The 19,903-nt window shown below is 27.6% G+C and overlaps 1 protein-coding gene across 1 annotated transcript in view; it reads right to left on the bottom strand.

Moving 5' to 3' along the window:
- Positions 1 to 16,726, bottom strand: part of LOC129987646 (uncharacterized) — a 90,117-nt gene extending 73,391 nt beyond the window's left edge. The window contains exons 1-2 of the mRNA XM_056095605.1: positions 16,721 to 16,726; positions 14,990 to 15,004 (exon numbers count right to left, since the gene is read on the bottom strand). Coding sequence (XP_055951580.1) covers positions 14,990 to 15,004; positions 16,721 to 16,726 — 21 coding nt within the window. The remainder of the gene's footprint in view (positions 1 to 14,989; positions 15,005 to 16,720) is intronic.
- Positions 16,727 to 19,903: the final 3,177 nt, after the last annotated feature.

Below are 19,903 nucleotides of genomic sequence, written 5' to 3' on the forward strand. Positions count from 1 at the left end.
CCTTTGATCTTATATAATTTTTATTATATAAGATCAAAATTTTATCTTAAGGCAATGAATAAAATATTCATCACTAATATTTTATTCATTGCCAGAGGATATATTGCAGTTAAAGTAAAACGTTATGTACATCGATAATAATATATAGAATTGCATTTCATCTTATCTGCTCAGCAACAATGTAATGTAAAGTTAATTCAATTTGCATAGCAAATTGCACATAAAAACTGCTTTAGAATAGTAAGTCTGAAATCGTCAGAAAGATGGTTGCTTCCCAATTATTTAACTATGTTCCATTAGTTTAAAAATCATAAAACAATGCCTAATGATCATATTAATAAAAAAAATCAATAAACTTTAAAACTATTTCTTTACAGAAATTTTAAGACTGCTTCTGATAAGAAGCATCTTTACAAATTCCTTACTATCTATAAATGACATAATTTCTTTGTTTTAAATACCTAAAGTGACACATAATATATAAGCAAAAATATCTGAAATATAAAGATAACTTACGACCCGTTAGACCACCTTAAAATAAAATGAACATGGAAAAATTAATTAACCAAAGTATATAACCTTCAAATATATTTTAACATTTAAAATTTGGAAAATTTGTAAATGAATTAAGTATATAAATTTGAATCATAGAAATTTATATTTGGTTAAAGTAAAAATGATTATTCCTTACATTATTTATAAAAGCATAAATGGTATCATAGCAACTGATTAAATGATTCAATTAAAAAATATTTTTGCTTTGAACCTTTTATGAAATTATATTGCATTTGAGAACAGTTTAAATATTTATGATCAAACCCTGAATTACTAAAATTTACTTGTTTTATAATACAAAATAAAAAACATTGTTATAGATATTTTTCTTAGAAAGTTCATATAAAAAAATTTAGCTGTTTGAAATGACCTGCGCACTCTTAACAACTTTAAATATAATTTGGTATTTAAAAATTAAGGGGGAAATATATGCGATAATGAGTGGAAGACAAAAATATGGCGAGAAGAATTAAAAGAACAACTACAAATATTCATATAAATGAATGAAGTTTATAAATTTGGATGGAGGAAAATTTATAAATTTATATTTGTTTAAAGACAATGTAAAAAGGATTTCCTTTATATCATTTTTACAAGCATGGATAATGTTGTATTTTTTTAATTTAAACGATTTTACGGTTAAGAATATATACTATACGAGATCCTAGTTTTCCTTGAAATATCTTCAAAACGCAGAAATTTTATTTCAGCAAAATTTTAAATTAAATACGAATGAAACAAGGTATGTTACAGAAAAGTTGGTGCTATAACTTTTTAGTGATGCATAGAAAAAATCTATGAGCTATGTGATTATCTATGACCAAACAAAATGCAATTTTCGGAACAATTAATTAAACTATGTATTAGATTTTCAGAAATGTTTGCGGTATCAATGTATGTTCATGATGACTTTATCCCCATAATAATGCTAAATGACTCGGCATTGATGTAAATTGATGTTCAAATACATCTCAGGTAGTACATTATTTACTTACCCAATAATTCTGAAATGAAAAAAACATGTAATTAATAATGAATTAAAAATTGAATTATTTCTGTTTATTGTTGAAATGTTACTATGAGAGGCTAAAAATATATAATCAATTCGCAGATAAACATAATGGAAGTATTATGAAAGTATTTTTAAATTAATATAATATCTAATTGATTCAATTACACTATATATATACTCATAATTATTTTGGAATAAATTGAGGTTCTTGTAGAACAAATTTTTAAATTTTCAGGATTACTTTCTTAAGATATTCCTTTCCTTCCTTAATTTCTTTATATTATGTTATCAAAACTTCATACTTTTACTTCTAGAAAAAAAATTATTGTTTCTTATTCACTAATGAAGCCGTATTTTTAAAAATGTGTTTGCTTTTCATTATTTTCTACTTTAGAGTTTAATATTGTTTTTATTAAGCTATTGAAAAATAATAAAATTTGACAATCCTTTTTTTTTCCAAAAATTCACCACCAGATGGAGCCAGGCATATGAAATAAAAATTTAACTGAAATTAATCGATTAATTGGTATTTAAAGTCTGAAAATATTAATTTGAATACCTATTAGCAATGGAATTTTTACTTCGCTACTGCTTTAATAATAATAAAAATTCTTATGCAGTTTAATCTGTCACGTAGAAAATCCCAATTATTATAATTTCGTTCCGTTAAATTTAAATCGGACTTCAAAATTTCATAGGAGACATTTGGTGAATAAACCTCTAGGAGAATGAAACCTTGAATAAATTTTTCTGCATATTGCGAAAATATAAAGTGGACCTACTTTGGTCGTTATACATTTTGAATAAACCCTTCCTGCGTATTGTGGAATCATAAAATGGACAATACTTAAACATCTCTACGAACTTTTGACATTCACCAGAGAAGGCTTATTTCAGAAAGCAAACTTTGAAATGTTTCATTCCCTCATACTTGATAAATATTTAAGGGAGAAAGTCTCGAACGAGAAATTTTGATGATAAAACTGTACCATCAAACCACCGTGAATCGATTACAAAGTATAAAAATTTATTCCTCATTGATTATAAATTATGAAGATAAATTAATTCCTCTAATAAAAACATTTACGATTTATAAAACAAAGTTCTGGGAACAAATTAATTGCATGTTCTAAAGTGTGCTGTATTCTAAAAGATAACTAGTGCGTCATAGATCAAATAAGAGCTATAATTTCTTGATACTTTTAATGGTAAAATAAAAATACTGACAAAAAATTAACAGTATTTATCCAACTCTTCCTCTTTTGCAACATTAGTTACAAATTTTCCATATGCCTGTATTAGAGTTTAATACTCACCACTAACAGGATCACCTAAAAAGAAAATATATTTAATTAGTCGACAAAAAGTAATGGCAACAAACTGTTTTAAATTAATATTTGTTTAAACATCAAATTGTTATTGTCATTTAATATTATTAGAATGCGAGTGCTTATGCTTTAAGAAATAAAACAATGAAAAAATATTGTTATAAAATATAATTCAAAATAAAATATTTCTGTAGATATATTGAAATTGGAGAAGAAAACCCGTGTGGAAATAAAATACAATTATGAAATGTTGAATATTTAGTGACCAAAGAAGAAATTAATTTAATAGGTAATAAGAAATCACAGAGAATAATTTGCAAAAAATTAGAAACGATTTGAAAGATCAATATAGATAGTTTCTCTTTTTTCGTGTTACTGGAAAAAAATAATGAATTGCACTGTCCATTGAAAGTATTGAGTAAGTAGATCAATACTCTATTTTCGCTAAAGTAACTTAAGCAACATTGCATAAGCATCGAAGTCTTTTTGATATACTTTTGTTTTGAAATGAAACATGTTTTTCATTTTAATATTTCTAGCGCAGCTCAACGAAAATTACTCATCAATTAATTCTTACATCTCATTATTAGGGACATCAGCATGTAGTGTTTTGACATCATTATTTCTTCTGATTTTTTCCCCTTGCAAGTTGAATGTTAAGGAAAAAAAATAAAGTGACTTGAAAATTTATCTTCCTTCCATGTTTCATTTTATACTACACCTTGAATAATGTAAAATGGACTTTTTGAGTGTGATTTTAAAAGATAATATGATTATGACAGATTAAAACTGTTATTTTTTTAATTTAAACCGTTTGATTTCGGTAAAGTCCAGTAAAGTTGCTCCAATAAAAATAAAAATTGATAATTCTAAGAAAAAATGGCGTTTAAATTTCTGATGCAATTATTTTTTTAGAAATCTTAACTAAACCAGTTTCAAGATTTTTCATGACAATTGTTCTGCTCTTTTTCATTCAAAGATGGAATTCTTAAATTTCAAAGACATCAACTTAGCATTATAGCTTCTATCCATCAAGAACAAGGCAAGTAATCGAAAAATGTTAATAAGACACCCTGCTATGGTAACCACAAAAGCAGTTGAGATATAAAAAAAAATGGGAGAATATCCAATTGTTTTTTTAACATTTTAATATCTCCGAGTTTAATATCTTAAAAATTCTTCAACATTATATAAGCCGTCATCGTTGTACAATATATTTAAGTTGCAGTTATTTTATCCAAGAAATAGAACAGAAATATGAAACATTGCCTTTTAATTTTGTATTAGATCGTGCAATGCATTGTGCAATGATTATGAGGCAATGAAAATTATACATTGCCTCATATGAAAAAGTAAAGAAACAATACCTTAAGATAGCACTTAGGAGTTATAAATTGTGCCAAAAATCACTAGCATGGCCATAAAGCCATAATGTTGATAAAATTAATAATGCTATTACTTGTATTATATTAAAGATCCAATATATAATATTAAGCAAATACTTATTATACTTATAAGTATCTATAGATTTATATTATTCAATTTAAAATTATAAATATAATTATACATATGTGCGAAATTTAAATAATAATGCCTATAAAACAAATCATGCAATGGGTCTAAAATATTATTTTTTAAAATGATATGATACCAATAATTTCCGTACAAAAAATTAATGCACGTAAGACAATTGTTTTTAAGTTTATTGGCACAAGAGCCATTCTTAGCCATACTGAGCATATAAGACAATAATTTCGACATAAATAATTGTTGTATATTGGACAATTTATATCAGTTTGATTAAATAATTTGTGCTGACTGAATAATCATTACTAGGCAAGTAATTTGACAGTATAAGATAATTCATTTCATATAAACAACTCATACAACAAGAGTAATTATTTTATATAAATAATTTGTGCAAATATGACAATCATTTCGATATAAATAAGTTGCACAGGTAGAATATCAGTTCATAAAAATGAAATATATTCATTATTTCATATATCCCTTTGGAAACCATAACCTTTCAGAATTTATTTCAAATTATATACGAAAATTCTTATTACCTTGTGCTGCGGCATAACTCACCGCAGTGAGCAGCAGTAAAGTGGGCACGAATTTTGGTAGAAGCATCTTGGAAAACTATTCTAAAACCAGCGACAGCTCCCTTTTAAAGGCGAAGGGCTCTATATCACCGAGGGATTAAGATTATTTTGACACCTGTTTCTCATTTAATCATGCTAGCAGAACCTTCAAGTGAATAAATTATTCAACAAAAGAATTTGATAGAACATTGCGTACACCTGCATATTAATTTTCTAATAATCATAATACCTGGTCATGTGGATTCTGCTGAATGACTTTCGGATTAAAGAATCGCGTATGCATTATTTGATGTTTCATTTTATGATCATTCGGTTGGTTTCAATATTGTATGAAAAATATTGTTCTGTGAAATTTATATAGTTTGCTAGTTAGCCATGCATAGGCAAATATTTTTTTCACTGTCAGTATTATTTTTCTTTTCGGTTAGCTTCTTTTGTGATTTGATAACTGATTAATAGGTCTGTATTCCTTTTTTGAGATTAAAACTAATTTTTTTACGTAAAAAGAAACATGAATAATGAACAATTTTTATCAATCATTATTAATAAATATTTAGTTAAATTTATTTTAATTAAGTTTAGTTTATTTTAATTTTAGAATTTTTTTGTTAATAAATTTGTAATATTTATGAAAATATAATTTTGTGAATTGATTTATTATCCATTTTCTAATGCATTGAAGCTCTGAATTTACATTATTGTGCATTGCTAAATACAAATTTTCAACATTGTGAAAACTTGAGTATAAACTTTTATACCCATTTGTTTAAATTATAATTCCATGTGAGAGACTCCAACAGATAGAAAATTTCAGAAAACGTGATTACATGATATTCATGATTTTTAATAATTTTTTAGAAATCATTTTATTTATAAAAATTTTTTTAAAGGATTTAAAAAGACAAAAAAGAAGAAAAATGAGGAAACTAAGAAAAAAGTATTATCATTAATAAACAAAAATGTATAAAATAATTTTTTATCAACATTCTGGATATTATACGAAATACATAAAAACAAGGTCTTACTACATAAAAGGAAGAGGAACTTAGAAAAATACAATTAAGAAACTTTGCTCGCATGAATATTATAAAATATTCTTCAGAATTTATTAATAAGCATTTGAGCATTCATTAATAGTAAGATATAAAAATGATTAAAATTGTGGTTTTGTCAACTTCTGCTTTTATAATTAATATGTTTCATTTTATAGATTTTTGATTGAAAAATTTGTTTTACTTCTCCAGAAAACTATTAAAAGAGAATTTTTATAAATAATATCAATTTGATATAAAAAAATTCTGTAAGTTTCTTATTCTTATTTACACGATTTTCATCAACATCCGGAAAAAATCGTGCAATGTAAGATTAAATGTGAAATTAAAAACTATAGGCTTATTTGTTTTGACTATGCATATTTCGTTAATTTCATATGTATATTTGAGTGGATTTATTAAGAAAGTGCTTCAATATTACCTAATTCTTAATTTATAAATATTTGACTAACTTAAATTAGATTCTTTTCCCACTGAAAAATACCCTTCAATAACATTTACTAACAATTTTTTCATTATTATATATGAAAACATAAATTATAAACATAATTATAAATAGTAAAATTAAACAGAAGAATTAGTTGCGTTATCTAACAAGAAACAAAATAATATTTCCCAATTTTAAATTAAATGTTCTAAATAAAAATGCCTTTAGTATTTTTTTTCAACAATACTACTTTGTTTCCATGATTCCAATTTCGAATTTCAAAATGCACTAACGAACCCCACTATAGAGCCCACATTTCAAAAAGTCCCTGTTTAAGAGAATTACGGTTTTAAAAATTTCCATTTAAGCGAATTTCATTTTTAATGGTTTGTGATAATTTAGAAATCGTATTATGTAAAATTTGTAATATTATCTGTAAAAGCCCTTCATTTCACAGATCCGAAAAACAAAATCCCTTTTGAAAATTAATTTAATTTTAGTGCTTGATTTTTGTATAATTTTAAATGCAGTTTTCAAAGTTGAAATCCTTTCATATCTTTTACACTAAGATTTTTCACAAATCGATTTCATATTTTGTGGAAAATAAATTAAATTATTTGAATTTTATTTTTAATTACCTTATAAATGCATACTTTATATCTGTGTCCTAACTCTGTACTGATTTATGTCATAAATGAGTTTATGAAAAATATTTCAATTCCTTTCAATAATATTTTCTCTTAATTTTTTTTTCTCCGTTTCTTCTAGTGAACTTGCCGGAATCGTCTATTATTAACATCCAACAATATTCAGAAATTATGTTGCTATTCTACCTTCACTGGTATAGCCTTCCCAAATGTCTTTGTACAATCTTTCACCTTGCTCCAAGCTTATTTCCCCTTTTAAAATAATAGCATTGATGCGAAAATGAACTTCTAATTTTACATTATACCCTAATGCCAAGGAATCTAGTGATATAACTACTGCAATAGATTTGAAATATGGTTCCTCTTTTCTTTCAAGAAAGTTTGTTGCTACTAATTTGAAAAATTTCTCAGACTTTTCTCTATTGGTTTTATTTTTTTTTATCTGAGAATTTTCATTCTTCATTACTTCCCTGGTGTCAAGTCCTTCAAATATCCCCACTCCCAAAAAGAAATGATTTGAGGTCACAAAGATATTTGAAATAATCCCTGGTAATTTTTTGAAAATGCTTTAAGAAATTATTTGTGTGATCTTATTTTATTTGAAGCGATAGAAATGAAGCCTTTTATGGATTGATTGAATATCTTCGAGTTTAGGTTTAAGTGTCTTCCTACCCTTTTCTCTCAGTTTTTTTTTTACTAAGATAATCAAAGTTCACTTTTTCCACATAATCTGAAACGTATCTTTATTGCTTTTTTAACGTATATTTATTACATTAGAAATAATCCAAAAAGTTAGGTCATCTGCCCTGGAAGCTATTCGTTTCAACTTCGTCATAAAAATAAAATGCGACATTACTCAGTGGAATTTTACAATATACAGCATTAAAGGAAGACTCGCATTGATGGGGGAGTAGAAACAATGGCAGAAAGTAAAAGAGAAATGATGAAAGAAGAGGAGAAGACAGACCAGCTCCAACAAGTGAGTGAGGCGAGTCAATTTAAACTTGGTTTCTCTGACTTTTTCATTTGTAGGAAAATCCTAAATAATTAATAATTTATTCTCTCTTTTATTGAATTTATATAAGGCAAATATATATGTTACCGTTAAAGTTCGAAAGTCGTTAATGTGTAGATTATCTAGCTAATCTACAGATTAAGTGAGTTGCTCTGTTAAAGTGCAGAATTAAGAGTTTTTCGAATTTTAAATAGATAATGTGCCCATTAACAGCTACCGTATCGTTAAAGTTCAAAAGTTTGTTGCTCGATGAAAATGTCAACGTGAGAATTAAGGTATCCGATGTAGACAGAGCAAACTCTGATGTCGGCCCGATTTCAGCTGTGGTTCTTAGTAAAATAGAGGTTCAGTTTTATAAACTTGATACTAAAACAGGTATTTTAAAATAATTGTTCTGATCTGATTCAGTGTTTCCAAAGAGAGATTTTTAACTAAAGAAGATGTCCCTACTGTAGAAGTATATTTATCTCGAACAGCAATAAAACAATCTCTTGTTACAAAGCAGGGTTTCAAAAAATGTGACTGCAAATCTAAATGTACCATAAATAGGTATGGTTGTATGAAAAACCAATTGCTATTCAATTCAAAGTGTTACCAATCTTTAAATTGCATAAATAATTAAGCATAATTTTATCATACATTTCGCAATTTAATTTCCTTAATTGTAATAATATGTTAAACCGTTTGACTAATTGTATTACATTTTTTCAAATGACTGATGATTGATTCTATGAATTAATTTGTTATCGGCTTGATTGTATTAAAGTGATTTTTTATATATCAAAAAATAAATAAACATTAAATTTAAGCTTACAGAAACGTTGCTGTTGTTCCAGCAAAAATCTTATTTTTACTTCAACGAGTGCCTAGTAGGTAATGAGCAGATTACCTAGGTAATTTTAGAGATGAAACTATTTTTCGCACTTTAACGGATTACCCGAGTTAATGCGCAGATTAATTGATTTCTACATTTTAACGGTAACATGTATAATTCAAAAAAATAAATGAATAAGGATTAATCAAGATCGCTGATCGATTTCGCCAGTTTTCGTTTTATATGAAAGTTCATGATTCCTATGTCCATGATATCAATGAAACATCTGCATTTTTTTTATAGAAATCTTTAAAAAACTCAATTTCAATAAAGAAAACAAAAATAAAAGTGACCAGCTTTTTCCAGCTTAGTGATAAAATCTTTTTAAAAAATCAAATAAATGATAAGTATTATTATTCATTTGGTTTAAATGCAAACCACTATTTCTTTTATTTATTTGGCGTGAAAATTTCTCCAAACGAATAATAATACGAAAGGTGGTCATCGGACAGGTAAAATTAGGATATCATCAACCTTGGTAAAAATAGGAGTGGAAATTCGGAAGATATACGATAGGTGGGGAGGGGCTGAAATTTTCATTTCTCTATAACATTCTTAATATTGAAGATAGAAAAATAAATCCAATTAGTCAAATTAGCGCCTCATTAAGACAAACAACTTTTTATTTAAAGTTTTCGATAACTGCAATATTTTAGAAGTTATAGGCTAAGGGATTTTCAATCCCTAATTTTGACTGTTTCTAACAACAACAATTTATGTTGCCAGAAATGAACTTAAATGTAAAGGATGCCTTCAAAATTGCAAAAAGGAATATTTTTAATTATTATTATAACCATGTTTTTTTTAATTTTAACACTATGCAAATCAGGTATATAATAATAACTAATTTATTTCTGGAAAATTTGATAAGATTGAATTTTATCTTTGTGCTTGAATTTTAAATTATGCATTATACCTTCCTTATTAGCATAAATAAGTAGGTTACCAAATATTTTCCAAAGGATTTTATCAAATCTAATGGATCACATTGATTTGACCACGTGAGTTTCATATTAAAATCGCTTGAATTTTATATTTTTGAACTATTTCTATGATCAACATGTTTCATACATGTGTCGATTAACATAAAACTCTTGGATCAGCATGGTAAGGTAGGAATAGTGTTACTATGTGTAGAAATCTTCTGCACTCAGGGCCACGAGTATTAGCAAACTTTCATGCACGAATTTCTCAAAAGCTCAAGTGAATAAGCTTATGTTTTAAAATAGAATATAAAGCGAAATTAGCAGATTTTAAATTTTTAGAAGATGAATTTTCCTTGTTTCCCTCAAGGTTCTCAAAAACCATATAACCAGTTTGTCATTAAAGTTTGTAAATAAGGTAGTTTGGTTTGCAGTTTACTAGTTTGTAAATAAGGCAAATAATTCAAATTGAATGTTATTCTAAGTCAGGGTTTATTGAATTTTCAAATTCCACAGAATACTAATATATAGTTGTAACTGATTAATATAACCATGACCAAAAACTAGAAATATTAGTAGAGTATTATCAGTAGAGTTATAGAGAAAGTACATGTTATTATATTTTCTATGAATTTTTCTACACACAAAAAACAAGCAATTAATCGCCTGTTAATTCTAACTGTTGTGCCAGTGACACTATAGTGCCAAGACTTAAGTTCGCTAAATGATTGGCATTTCTCAGAATATTAACATATGTACTTAATTATTTTGAATTTTACTATCAAAAATTAAAGTTTATTTATTTTAGTTTATTATTTATTATTATTATTAGTAGTAGTAATAGTATTCATTTAATATGCTTAACATTTCATCGTCAAAAGTTTACGATAATGGAGGGGGAAAGGTTTCAACATGCACATAAAACCTGCATTATGCATTTCTGTAATGTATGGAATGCAATTTGAAGCCAAAATATACTTAATTGAAAATTCACAATAGTTTTGAAAAAAAAATTTAAAATAATTGAATTTAAATTGAATATTTGTCGGTAAAACTTGAAAATTTATTTGAAAAGTATTTTTATGTTTAAAAAATGTTTTTTAAACATAAAAGATAATAAGAGGTTATTTGCACTGAAATACTCTAATTAGTTTTGCATGAAAATACTGCAAAATTTTCCATGTTAGGAGAGATCATACACCAATAGAGGACCTTGAAGAAAAACTTTAATTTTATTGTTTTGTAAATCCAAGCTTCTGTAGCGGATTGGGATGTGCGAGGATAGAACCTAGGACCTTGTGGTTCGCAGCCCAGTAACATGACCACGAAACAAAAGCAATTGCTCGTGTAGCGTAGCTGTTAACTGGCTTATAAGCTTTCACCATACTTCTGAACATTCTAATATTTTAGATCGTTTTTGAGCCCATGATGCCATTTACCTCTCCTTTATAACAATATGTATCCAACAGCTGAATAAGTGAAAGAAATTTGGCAAGTGTCCTTATACAAATGATAAACTGGCAACTAATTTTGTTTAATATTATTAATAGAAAGAAGTAAATTAATCCTAAAACTTCTAAACTCCGAATGCATATGCTCAATTTTCTTCTCTTAATTTTTACACTATACAAAAATGTCTCATGTTTATATATATTACTTTGCCATATTTGCTGTTAGCAATCAATGCAAATATCATATGCATTTTAAATATTCTATGTACTAGATGATAATTCGGGGTAACTTGGAATGAAAACAATTTTTAAAAGATAATTTTAAATTGATAATACATTAATCGATAACTTTTTTTGGCATGTCAAACAAAAGAATACATACTTTAAATTTCATTTCACATTTATTTCACAACTTGCTGCACAAAGGAAAAAGTCATCGAAACTGGTGTAAGAAAAACGAAATTCCACCTAATTTATAGCAAGTACTTCCAACGAAATGAACACGGAAAAATTAAAATTAAATATAATATTAATAAACATTTGTAAAATATTATATCCGCTATAATGAAACTAATATATTATTCTCTCACTTATTACCATGTTAATAAACATTTGTAAAATATTATATGTGCTATAATGAAACTAATATATTATTCTCTCACTTATTCCATGTTAATAAACATTTGTAAAATATTATATGCGCTATAATGAAAATAATATATTATTCTCTCACTTATTACCATGTTAATAAACATTTGTAAAATATTATATGTGCTATAATGAAACTTATATATTATTCTCTCACTTATTACCATGTTAATAAACATTTGTAAAATATTATATGCGCTATAATGAAACTAATATATTATTCTCTCACTTATTACCATGTTATGCTATGTTATATTATAAAGCAAGAGAAATAAGTAATGATTAGTAAGAATTATTGCAATCACAAATAAACAAGCAACGATTAGTAATTTTCCAAGTATTTATGCATAATTATTTGTTTACATGAACTGACATAGGAAAAAGATAAATTTTAGAAATTTTGAGACATTTTGGGCTTAAACAGGAATTTTTTTAAGGATTTGTTCAATATTTTGATAGTGTTATCTTTTAAAATAGTGGTTATATTATTTTACAGGGATATTTGTTACTCCATCAATTAATATTTTTCTAATTTTCACCAATAAACATGTGAGATTTGTGAAAAATATTAGCTTCTAAAATATCTTTTGTGACGCCAGTAAGTATGAACAGAAACTGAAAGTCAAGGCCTCATCAAGAATTATCGTTTTTTATCATCAGTTGGTTTTTCTGAACCAGTACCTGTGTGCAATTTATATTCTTTTTATTCTGAGGCGTAGTTAGGATTATGCTAATATCAGTACCACTGTCTAGGAGGAAGTACGAAGTTGATCTTCGGTCACGGACGAAGAAATGAAAATTGCAACTACCTTTTACGTTTTCTATAGATGAGTTCGTCGTTGGATGCACTACTGGTTGGAATTTTCTTGATTATCATGTGACTTTAAAACTCGCAGCGGTACTTGTATATTAACTGCATGCCATCGGTAAACTTTTGACTTCAACCTATGCCCTTTGTGTATTTAGGCTTAGTGAACGTAGTCAAATTTTGCAGACTAACATGACATTTTTGAGGTTATTTAGATGATTAATCGCTGGTTACAACAAACATGACATCTTTGGCATTTAATCACTGACATACTTTCAATGTACCATAAGGTGTATCACAAATAGGTATCATAGAATGTTTTTGTTGTTTTTGTCTCAAAAGCGTAGATTTTCAATTTAAAAAAAAAAAAACATTAACAATTTAACAAAACATTTTCAAGAGCAAAAATACAAAGTTTAAAAGTGTTTTTACAGTAGTGTGTGTGTGTGTGTGTGTGTGTGTTATGTAAAATTTAGATATACTGAATTGGCAGTAACATTATGGATTTTTCACAAAAGAAATGTCCACTATTTGTAGTTTCATTTTCTTCAAGTCTTTTCCCTAACAATTTTTTTGTAATCATACAAATACAAATATTTTAAAAATTGAAATGTGTTCACTAGACCCAACAAAATAAAGGTCTATTTATTGAAGATTTCATCTGCTTCTAGTCTACTTCTTTAGTAACACATTCCTTATAACCTTACAAATAAAAAAAAATATTTCAAAATTGGAATGTGTTTACTAAAGCCATCTTATTTTTCTAATTTATAAAGATATTATTCAAAATTCAAAAATAGTATATACTTATCTGTATATAAAGCCAAATACCTTTTCATGTTAATTGATAAACTGTTGTAGCTGCAGATGTCTTGATTTTAAAACCCATTTTGCTGTTTGAAATTCCAAATGGGTTTAAAAGCTTCCTTAATCTATTTTATGTTTATTTCTATTCCTTGAATGAAGGAATTCTTAGCTCTTTTATTTCGCCCGTCACCAGCTTCAATGATCAGTTCTAGCTCTTGTTTATTTAAAGTAGCTATGGAAGATGGTTTCATTTTTGTAGTAGACTGCCAATTAATGAGATATATGTGATTCTCTTCCACAAAATTACCTCATGAGGATTTGAAGATCGTCTATGCCTTATGGTGTTTGTTGATCTTTTTGTACACTTAATAGCTTTTCATGAGTCAAACAGCATGTGCATGAATTTTTGGGAATGCCATAAATATTTTGTTGATTATTTTAATAAAACAATAGCCTTAAGTTCATTCTCTAAGTTCTTGAGGCATTGCACTGTCTTAAAAAAAGTGCTGTGACTTATAAATAATTCACAAATAACATTTTGGTAGGCCATGGAAGAACATGAGCTTTCATGATTAATTTAGACAGATTTTTTCCCCGCTGTGAAATTTATTCATATGGTGCAATGTATAAAGTTCGGTTTACCATTGCTAGCCTCTTGCGTGGAAAGTGTTTTTAAAGTTTCTGGTTTCTCATGGGGACATTCGCTTGCTAAAACAACATCTTAGAAATGTTTTTGACTTGTGCTCAATTCATCTATTTATATCTGTGCTGTTACTTATCTTAATGCAGTCAAAAACTAGCACATATTGGCAGCTTTTTAATAAAATTAGAATTCAAGTCCAGTAATTGGAGAATCGAGGGCAACTATTATTTTCTTAAAAGAAAAGTCATTTAAATAAAGCTAAAAAAACTATATTTTTAGAGCTATGAAACTGTTGCTTGGATTGGTGGTTTTAAAGCATTTTAGAACTATGAAACTAGTGCATTAGAGGCTTCAGTATTTGCTGCGGTACTATCAAACCAGTAGCGTTCAACGCTTGTTAGTATAGTCATCAACAACAAAAAAACGATACACCTTTGTAACTTTTTTATTTACTATCATATTTTCAAATATTTGGAGTGGTTGGAAATGACTCGAAGAGACAGGTTTGTCGCAAGCAAGACACTTATTAACCAAGTAAATTAACATAGTTAATCAACTATTATCTCAAACATTTTCCATTACGGCTATCAATTATTTTTGCTGAATCCATTTGTTGTCATTAAAATAACTTCTCAATAAAATCTGACTTACAAATACTATCGCGTTAAATTTTTTTTTACTTCTCTTTTTACAAGTCTTTAATAAACTGCTATAGGACTTTATTGAATTTTCTATGAAGCTGATTTTTATACATAGTTATTAATTTATGCATCCTTTTGCTAAAGAAAGCTGTGCAGTTTCCAAAACAAGTTATCGATACTCTCCAATCATCAAAACTTTAAGATAGTAGACTCTAATGACACATTTTTAGATTTATCTCTTGGAAAACCCAGAGTGAAGATTATGCAGTCTTCAACCCCCCAAAAAAACCGGAAAACCTTTTTAACATTTTTTTTTTAAATTTAATCTCGCATCTTCATAAATTTGGTGACGATGGAAATGACTCCAAGGGACAGGTTTGTTCCAAACTGATTAACCAATTAACATAGTTAATTAACTATTATCTCGAAATTTTTTCCTTACGGCTAAAACTTGTTTTCAAGAATCTAATTGTCACCATAAAATTAACTTGTCAATGAAATTGTATGGCATTCTGATGGCACTTTTGAGTGTTGTGGAGTTTTGTAAAACGAACACTTCCATTGATAAATTAATTTTATGAACTTTCGACGATATCTCAGAAACTATTATGTATTTCTCAAAACATTTTCAACTCACTTACGGAAAGTTATCCTATTTCATAAAATCACAAAACAAAGGAATGAATAAAATGAATTAATTTTTTTAATGAATTTTTGCATAGAAATGAAGAAAAATGTAGAATGTATCTAAAAATTTTACATGGAAGTAAAACTGACGTGTTAAAAAGCCAAAATTCAAAACATTGTGCGAATACCCCAAATAGTTTTAGAAATATTCATACATCCCACGTCAGTTTGCAACATCCACTTTTTAAGGAAACTCATTATAAATTTATTTTATTAGCATTAACATTTTACCGCAGTTGTTTAAATTTTAAATTTATTTTCAGATCAGATGATTCATAAAATGAAAAATTCATAAAAAAATTTAACATGAAATTTGCTTTCTTTTAAAAAATAGTTGTTTTTGTCATTCACATGATATAAAATATGATTGCGGAACAGAATGACTGTATGAATATTATTTAATTAAATTTCACTCTTTATAGGCAGTTATTGTTTGCAAGAAATTATATAGAGATCTAAGGAAAACCGTAGTATTTTTTGCTATTTAATTAATTAATTAACGCTAAAATAAAGGACATTAATTAGCGTCTCTTGTTTATATACTCAGTGGCCTAATGTTGAAGACTCATTTCTTTAATAAAGTGGAGGATATTTTCAAAATATCAGAAAAATGATTCCTTTAGAGTAACAAAATATTCTGCTTATTGCAATTGCGTTTATAAAAACACATTGTTTCGAATTTTTAATATAAGAAATTCTAGCATGATAATATGCTTAGCTCAATTCATTTGTATTTGTTCATTTTGATTGCATCAGCCATTGCGTAACAGAAAGAATGATTGTACAGTTCTAGGCGGTAAGATAGACTTCTTTTAGACGATTTCATTTAAAACTTTATTCAGATTAATGATTTGATGTAAAAACAGCTATAACAAATTTCATCTTTCAAACACGTGCCATTTTTATGAGAGCATGCGTACAGTCAGACGGATATGATTCAAATTTCTTTTCTGACTCAGAGTTATCTGAAAATGTGAAGATTTGTTGAAATCTAGTATTAAATTCATTTGAACATTACAGCTCTTCTCCCGCTTTAATTCGTAAAAAATAAGTAAACAATGTTTATTCCAAATAATCATTATTTTAATTATTACCCTCATGTAACCAGATAAATGGAATTTCATTCCGCTTCCTAACTTTCCTTTCCATGATGTTTCATAATTTGAAATTTTATTATTATAGCAATAAGAGATAAATCTTTAAATATTTAACATTTGCTTAGAGCATGAGAGAAATAAAGTATTGTTTGATTTTATGTAAAGATCATACGCGTAAAATTTTTATAAGAATAAAATACTCCTCTGAAACTTGATAAATTCTCTATCCAATTCGTTTCATTTGAATATAAAATTCTCTTTTTTTAATAAACACCAAAAATTTTATTGCCTTAAAATGTCTCTGCGGTAATCGCATCTCACCAATCAGCAAATTTTTTAAATAAATAAGTTAGCAAAGTATTTCATTCGACATAAAATTAAGAAGTATGTTAATTTCTTAGGGTGAAACAAATTTAAGAAGTCTAATGATGAAATGATTTTAGAAACAAGAAAAAGCTTCAATATTTATGTAAAAATAGAAAATATTTATATTTTAAACAATTATACTCATATTATGGATAAAATTTAAATTATGTTCTTTAGTCTTCCGAAATTCCTGTGAATAAAAACTCGAAAAAACGTCTTACTTTACGTTAACAATCTGAGATTTACTTAATGTACAATCCCCGGAGGGTTGTCTCTTTTTAGATGGAATTTTCAGCAAACAAAATTAAACATATCTCAAGAACAACTGAAAATTTTGGAACGAATTTGATATTCATACATCAAAATGTCTGCTATATAGAATTATTGAAAAATCTCGTTTTCCGTAATGGAAAAATTTCAAGATAGTAATTTATTGACTCTGTTAATTACTATCTCGAAATTTTCTATTGCAGAAAATGAGATTCGATTAATTAACTTAACTCGATTCATAATTTGTCCATCTCAACAAACTTCTCTCTTTAAACCATATCCATTAAACCAATTTTGTGAAGATGTGATTATAAATAAAATAAAAAAATACAGAGGAGTTCCATTTTTGTTGTTGTTGTTGTTAACGACTGTACACACGTGTTCCATAGTCATTTGATTAGCAAAATATATCTGGTATTTCTGCTTTGTCATCTGCAGGATGCCATAACTGCTCTCTAATAAGAGAAAACAATTTCCCAACACATCGAACCTTATAAACATTTTTACATGATTTTTAAGAAAAGGCAATATATTGAGCATGTGGAACCAAATTCTAGGGGATTACTTTCGACTGATCACATCCCTTTCGACTTTTTTTAGAGTTCCCTGTAGCAAAATTAACAGCACTGATGTTTCCAACTTCTAAGACTTTATAAGGCAATTCGATTAAACATTAGTTAATATTTTCTTTTGAACAGATTTTGTATCGAAAAATGTTTTATCTTTGCTTGAGGAAACTGACTGAGATTTCACTCTCTGCTTTAATCAATCGACCGTTTCACGTGAGGTAAATACTTGATTGTTAATACACGAACTCATAAATGGCGACTCTAGATACGGTATAAGAATATTGACAAGGAAAACCGCAGACCTTATCTACTGATCTCTTGGACATAAAAAGGGCATTTTTTGTTACTTCATATTCCTCCATTCGTTTTCTTTAGCTACCATCAAACTAACTAATGCTTTTGCTATGATCTAAGGAGATTTTAGTTCATAACCTGGCAGAGACAGGTCTTAGACATAAAGAATCCAAATTCAGAAGTTAAATTTCATATATTGTTGGGGATTTAAAAAAATCTAAATTTCATATATTTTTGCGGCGTTAATCATAAACACGGGATTCGTCAATCATTTTTTTTTTTTTTTTTTGCATATTCCTCGTGAAATACGTAATAAACATAATATCATTTATAAAATTAATACAACTCTAATTTTCTTGTTTAAAACTTTTTTCGCTTAAACCTGATAAAATTATTGGTTGAAAGTTAACAAGAAAAGGAAATTAGAGATAAAGTGAACTTTTGTGCAATAGTAATTTATTATTTCGATGACGTTCTGTAACAGAATCCCAAATTTAACTTGACTAAGGGCACATATATTGGTTAATAATCTCATACAAAATCTCATGAAGTGGGCAAATTTTTCATAAAGTTGACCTTTGTAGCTGGAAAAGTATGTGGCCCATTGCTAACTAAAGATTTTGACGATAATTCGGTTTTGCATTTCATCAATGTTTCAATGCTTTTAACTCATAGAGAATCCAGATATCATATAAAAATGGCAATACATTGAAAAAGCGTTTTTTTTTTTTTTTGCCATGGTTTTTTTTTTCTTTCCTGTAAGGCTCTTAAAGTTCCTACACTTCTGCTTTTTGTTTTTTACAGATTTTGTACATTTTTCTTTTATCTTCCGAAACTGAATCCCTCGGGGGGGGGCACCTCGAAATGAGGATGAAATGCTTCCGGCATGGTGGTTGGATCTCGCCACCCTGGAGGGTACACTTATAGGTGGGGGATCTGACTCCTCCCATCGATGACGGGACGTACTTCCTTCGGGAGGGGTTATACCGTGGCCGGTGACGGCCCTTAGGACTCAACCACAGTTCCTGCCAATGTTGCTGTTGCGGTGGTCCGGTCATTCAGTTTTTATGGTTTAAATCCGTGTGCCTTAGTGGAGGGTCGGAGTGTTAAATGGCTGACTTATCTTCTGAAATTTGTGTGTTTTACGATTCACTTAGGTTATTCTATTATTTTTTTTTATTTGGCTGTTCGGGTAGAAATCATCCTAAACACGAATAAGATTGCTCCCGTGTTAACTCTGGAAGCGAAGAATTTTTTACAGTGATAAAGACGATTTGAAGAGTAATCATCCAAGTCATAGAGAATGGAAACTGCATAAAATTTTTTTATTTTTTTTCTATAATTCCTCTACTTTATAAAATAGAATATTAATCAAAACTGCGTGAATTATTACAAAATTTGTATGCATTAGTTCTATCAAAATTATCTCTTGAAAATCGATTTTCAGATTTTAATGTTGATTCCTTTTTAAGTAATATATGTGATACCTAATTGGGAAGCTCTTATCGGTTACATTCATTTACATTTCTTGACAAGCCCTTATCGATTGCAATCTCTTCCAACTCCTGAATCTCTATATCCTGAAAATAAGGGTTTGTGAAATTAGAAGACGATACGATATAATTTTCTTTACCAAATATCTCTTAGCAAACAGAACCTATATTCATCTTCCTGGTTGACT

This window comes from Argiope bruennichi, chromosome 10 (assembly GCF_947563725.1).
Source record: "Argiope bruennichi chromosome 10, qqArgBrue1.1, whole genome shotgun sequence".
NCBI lineage: Eukaryota > Metazoa > Arthropoda > Arachnida > Araneae > Araneidae > Argiope > Argiope bruennichi.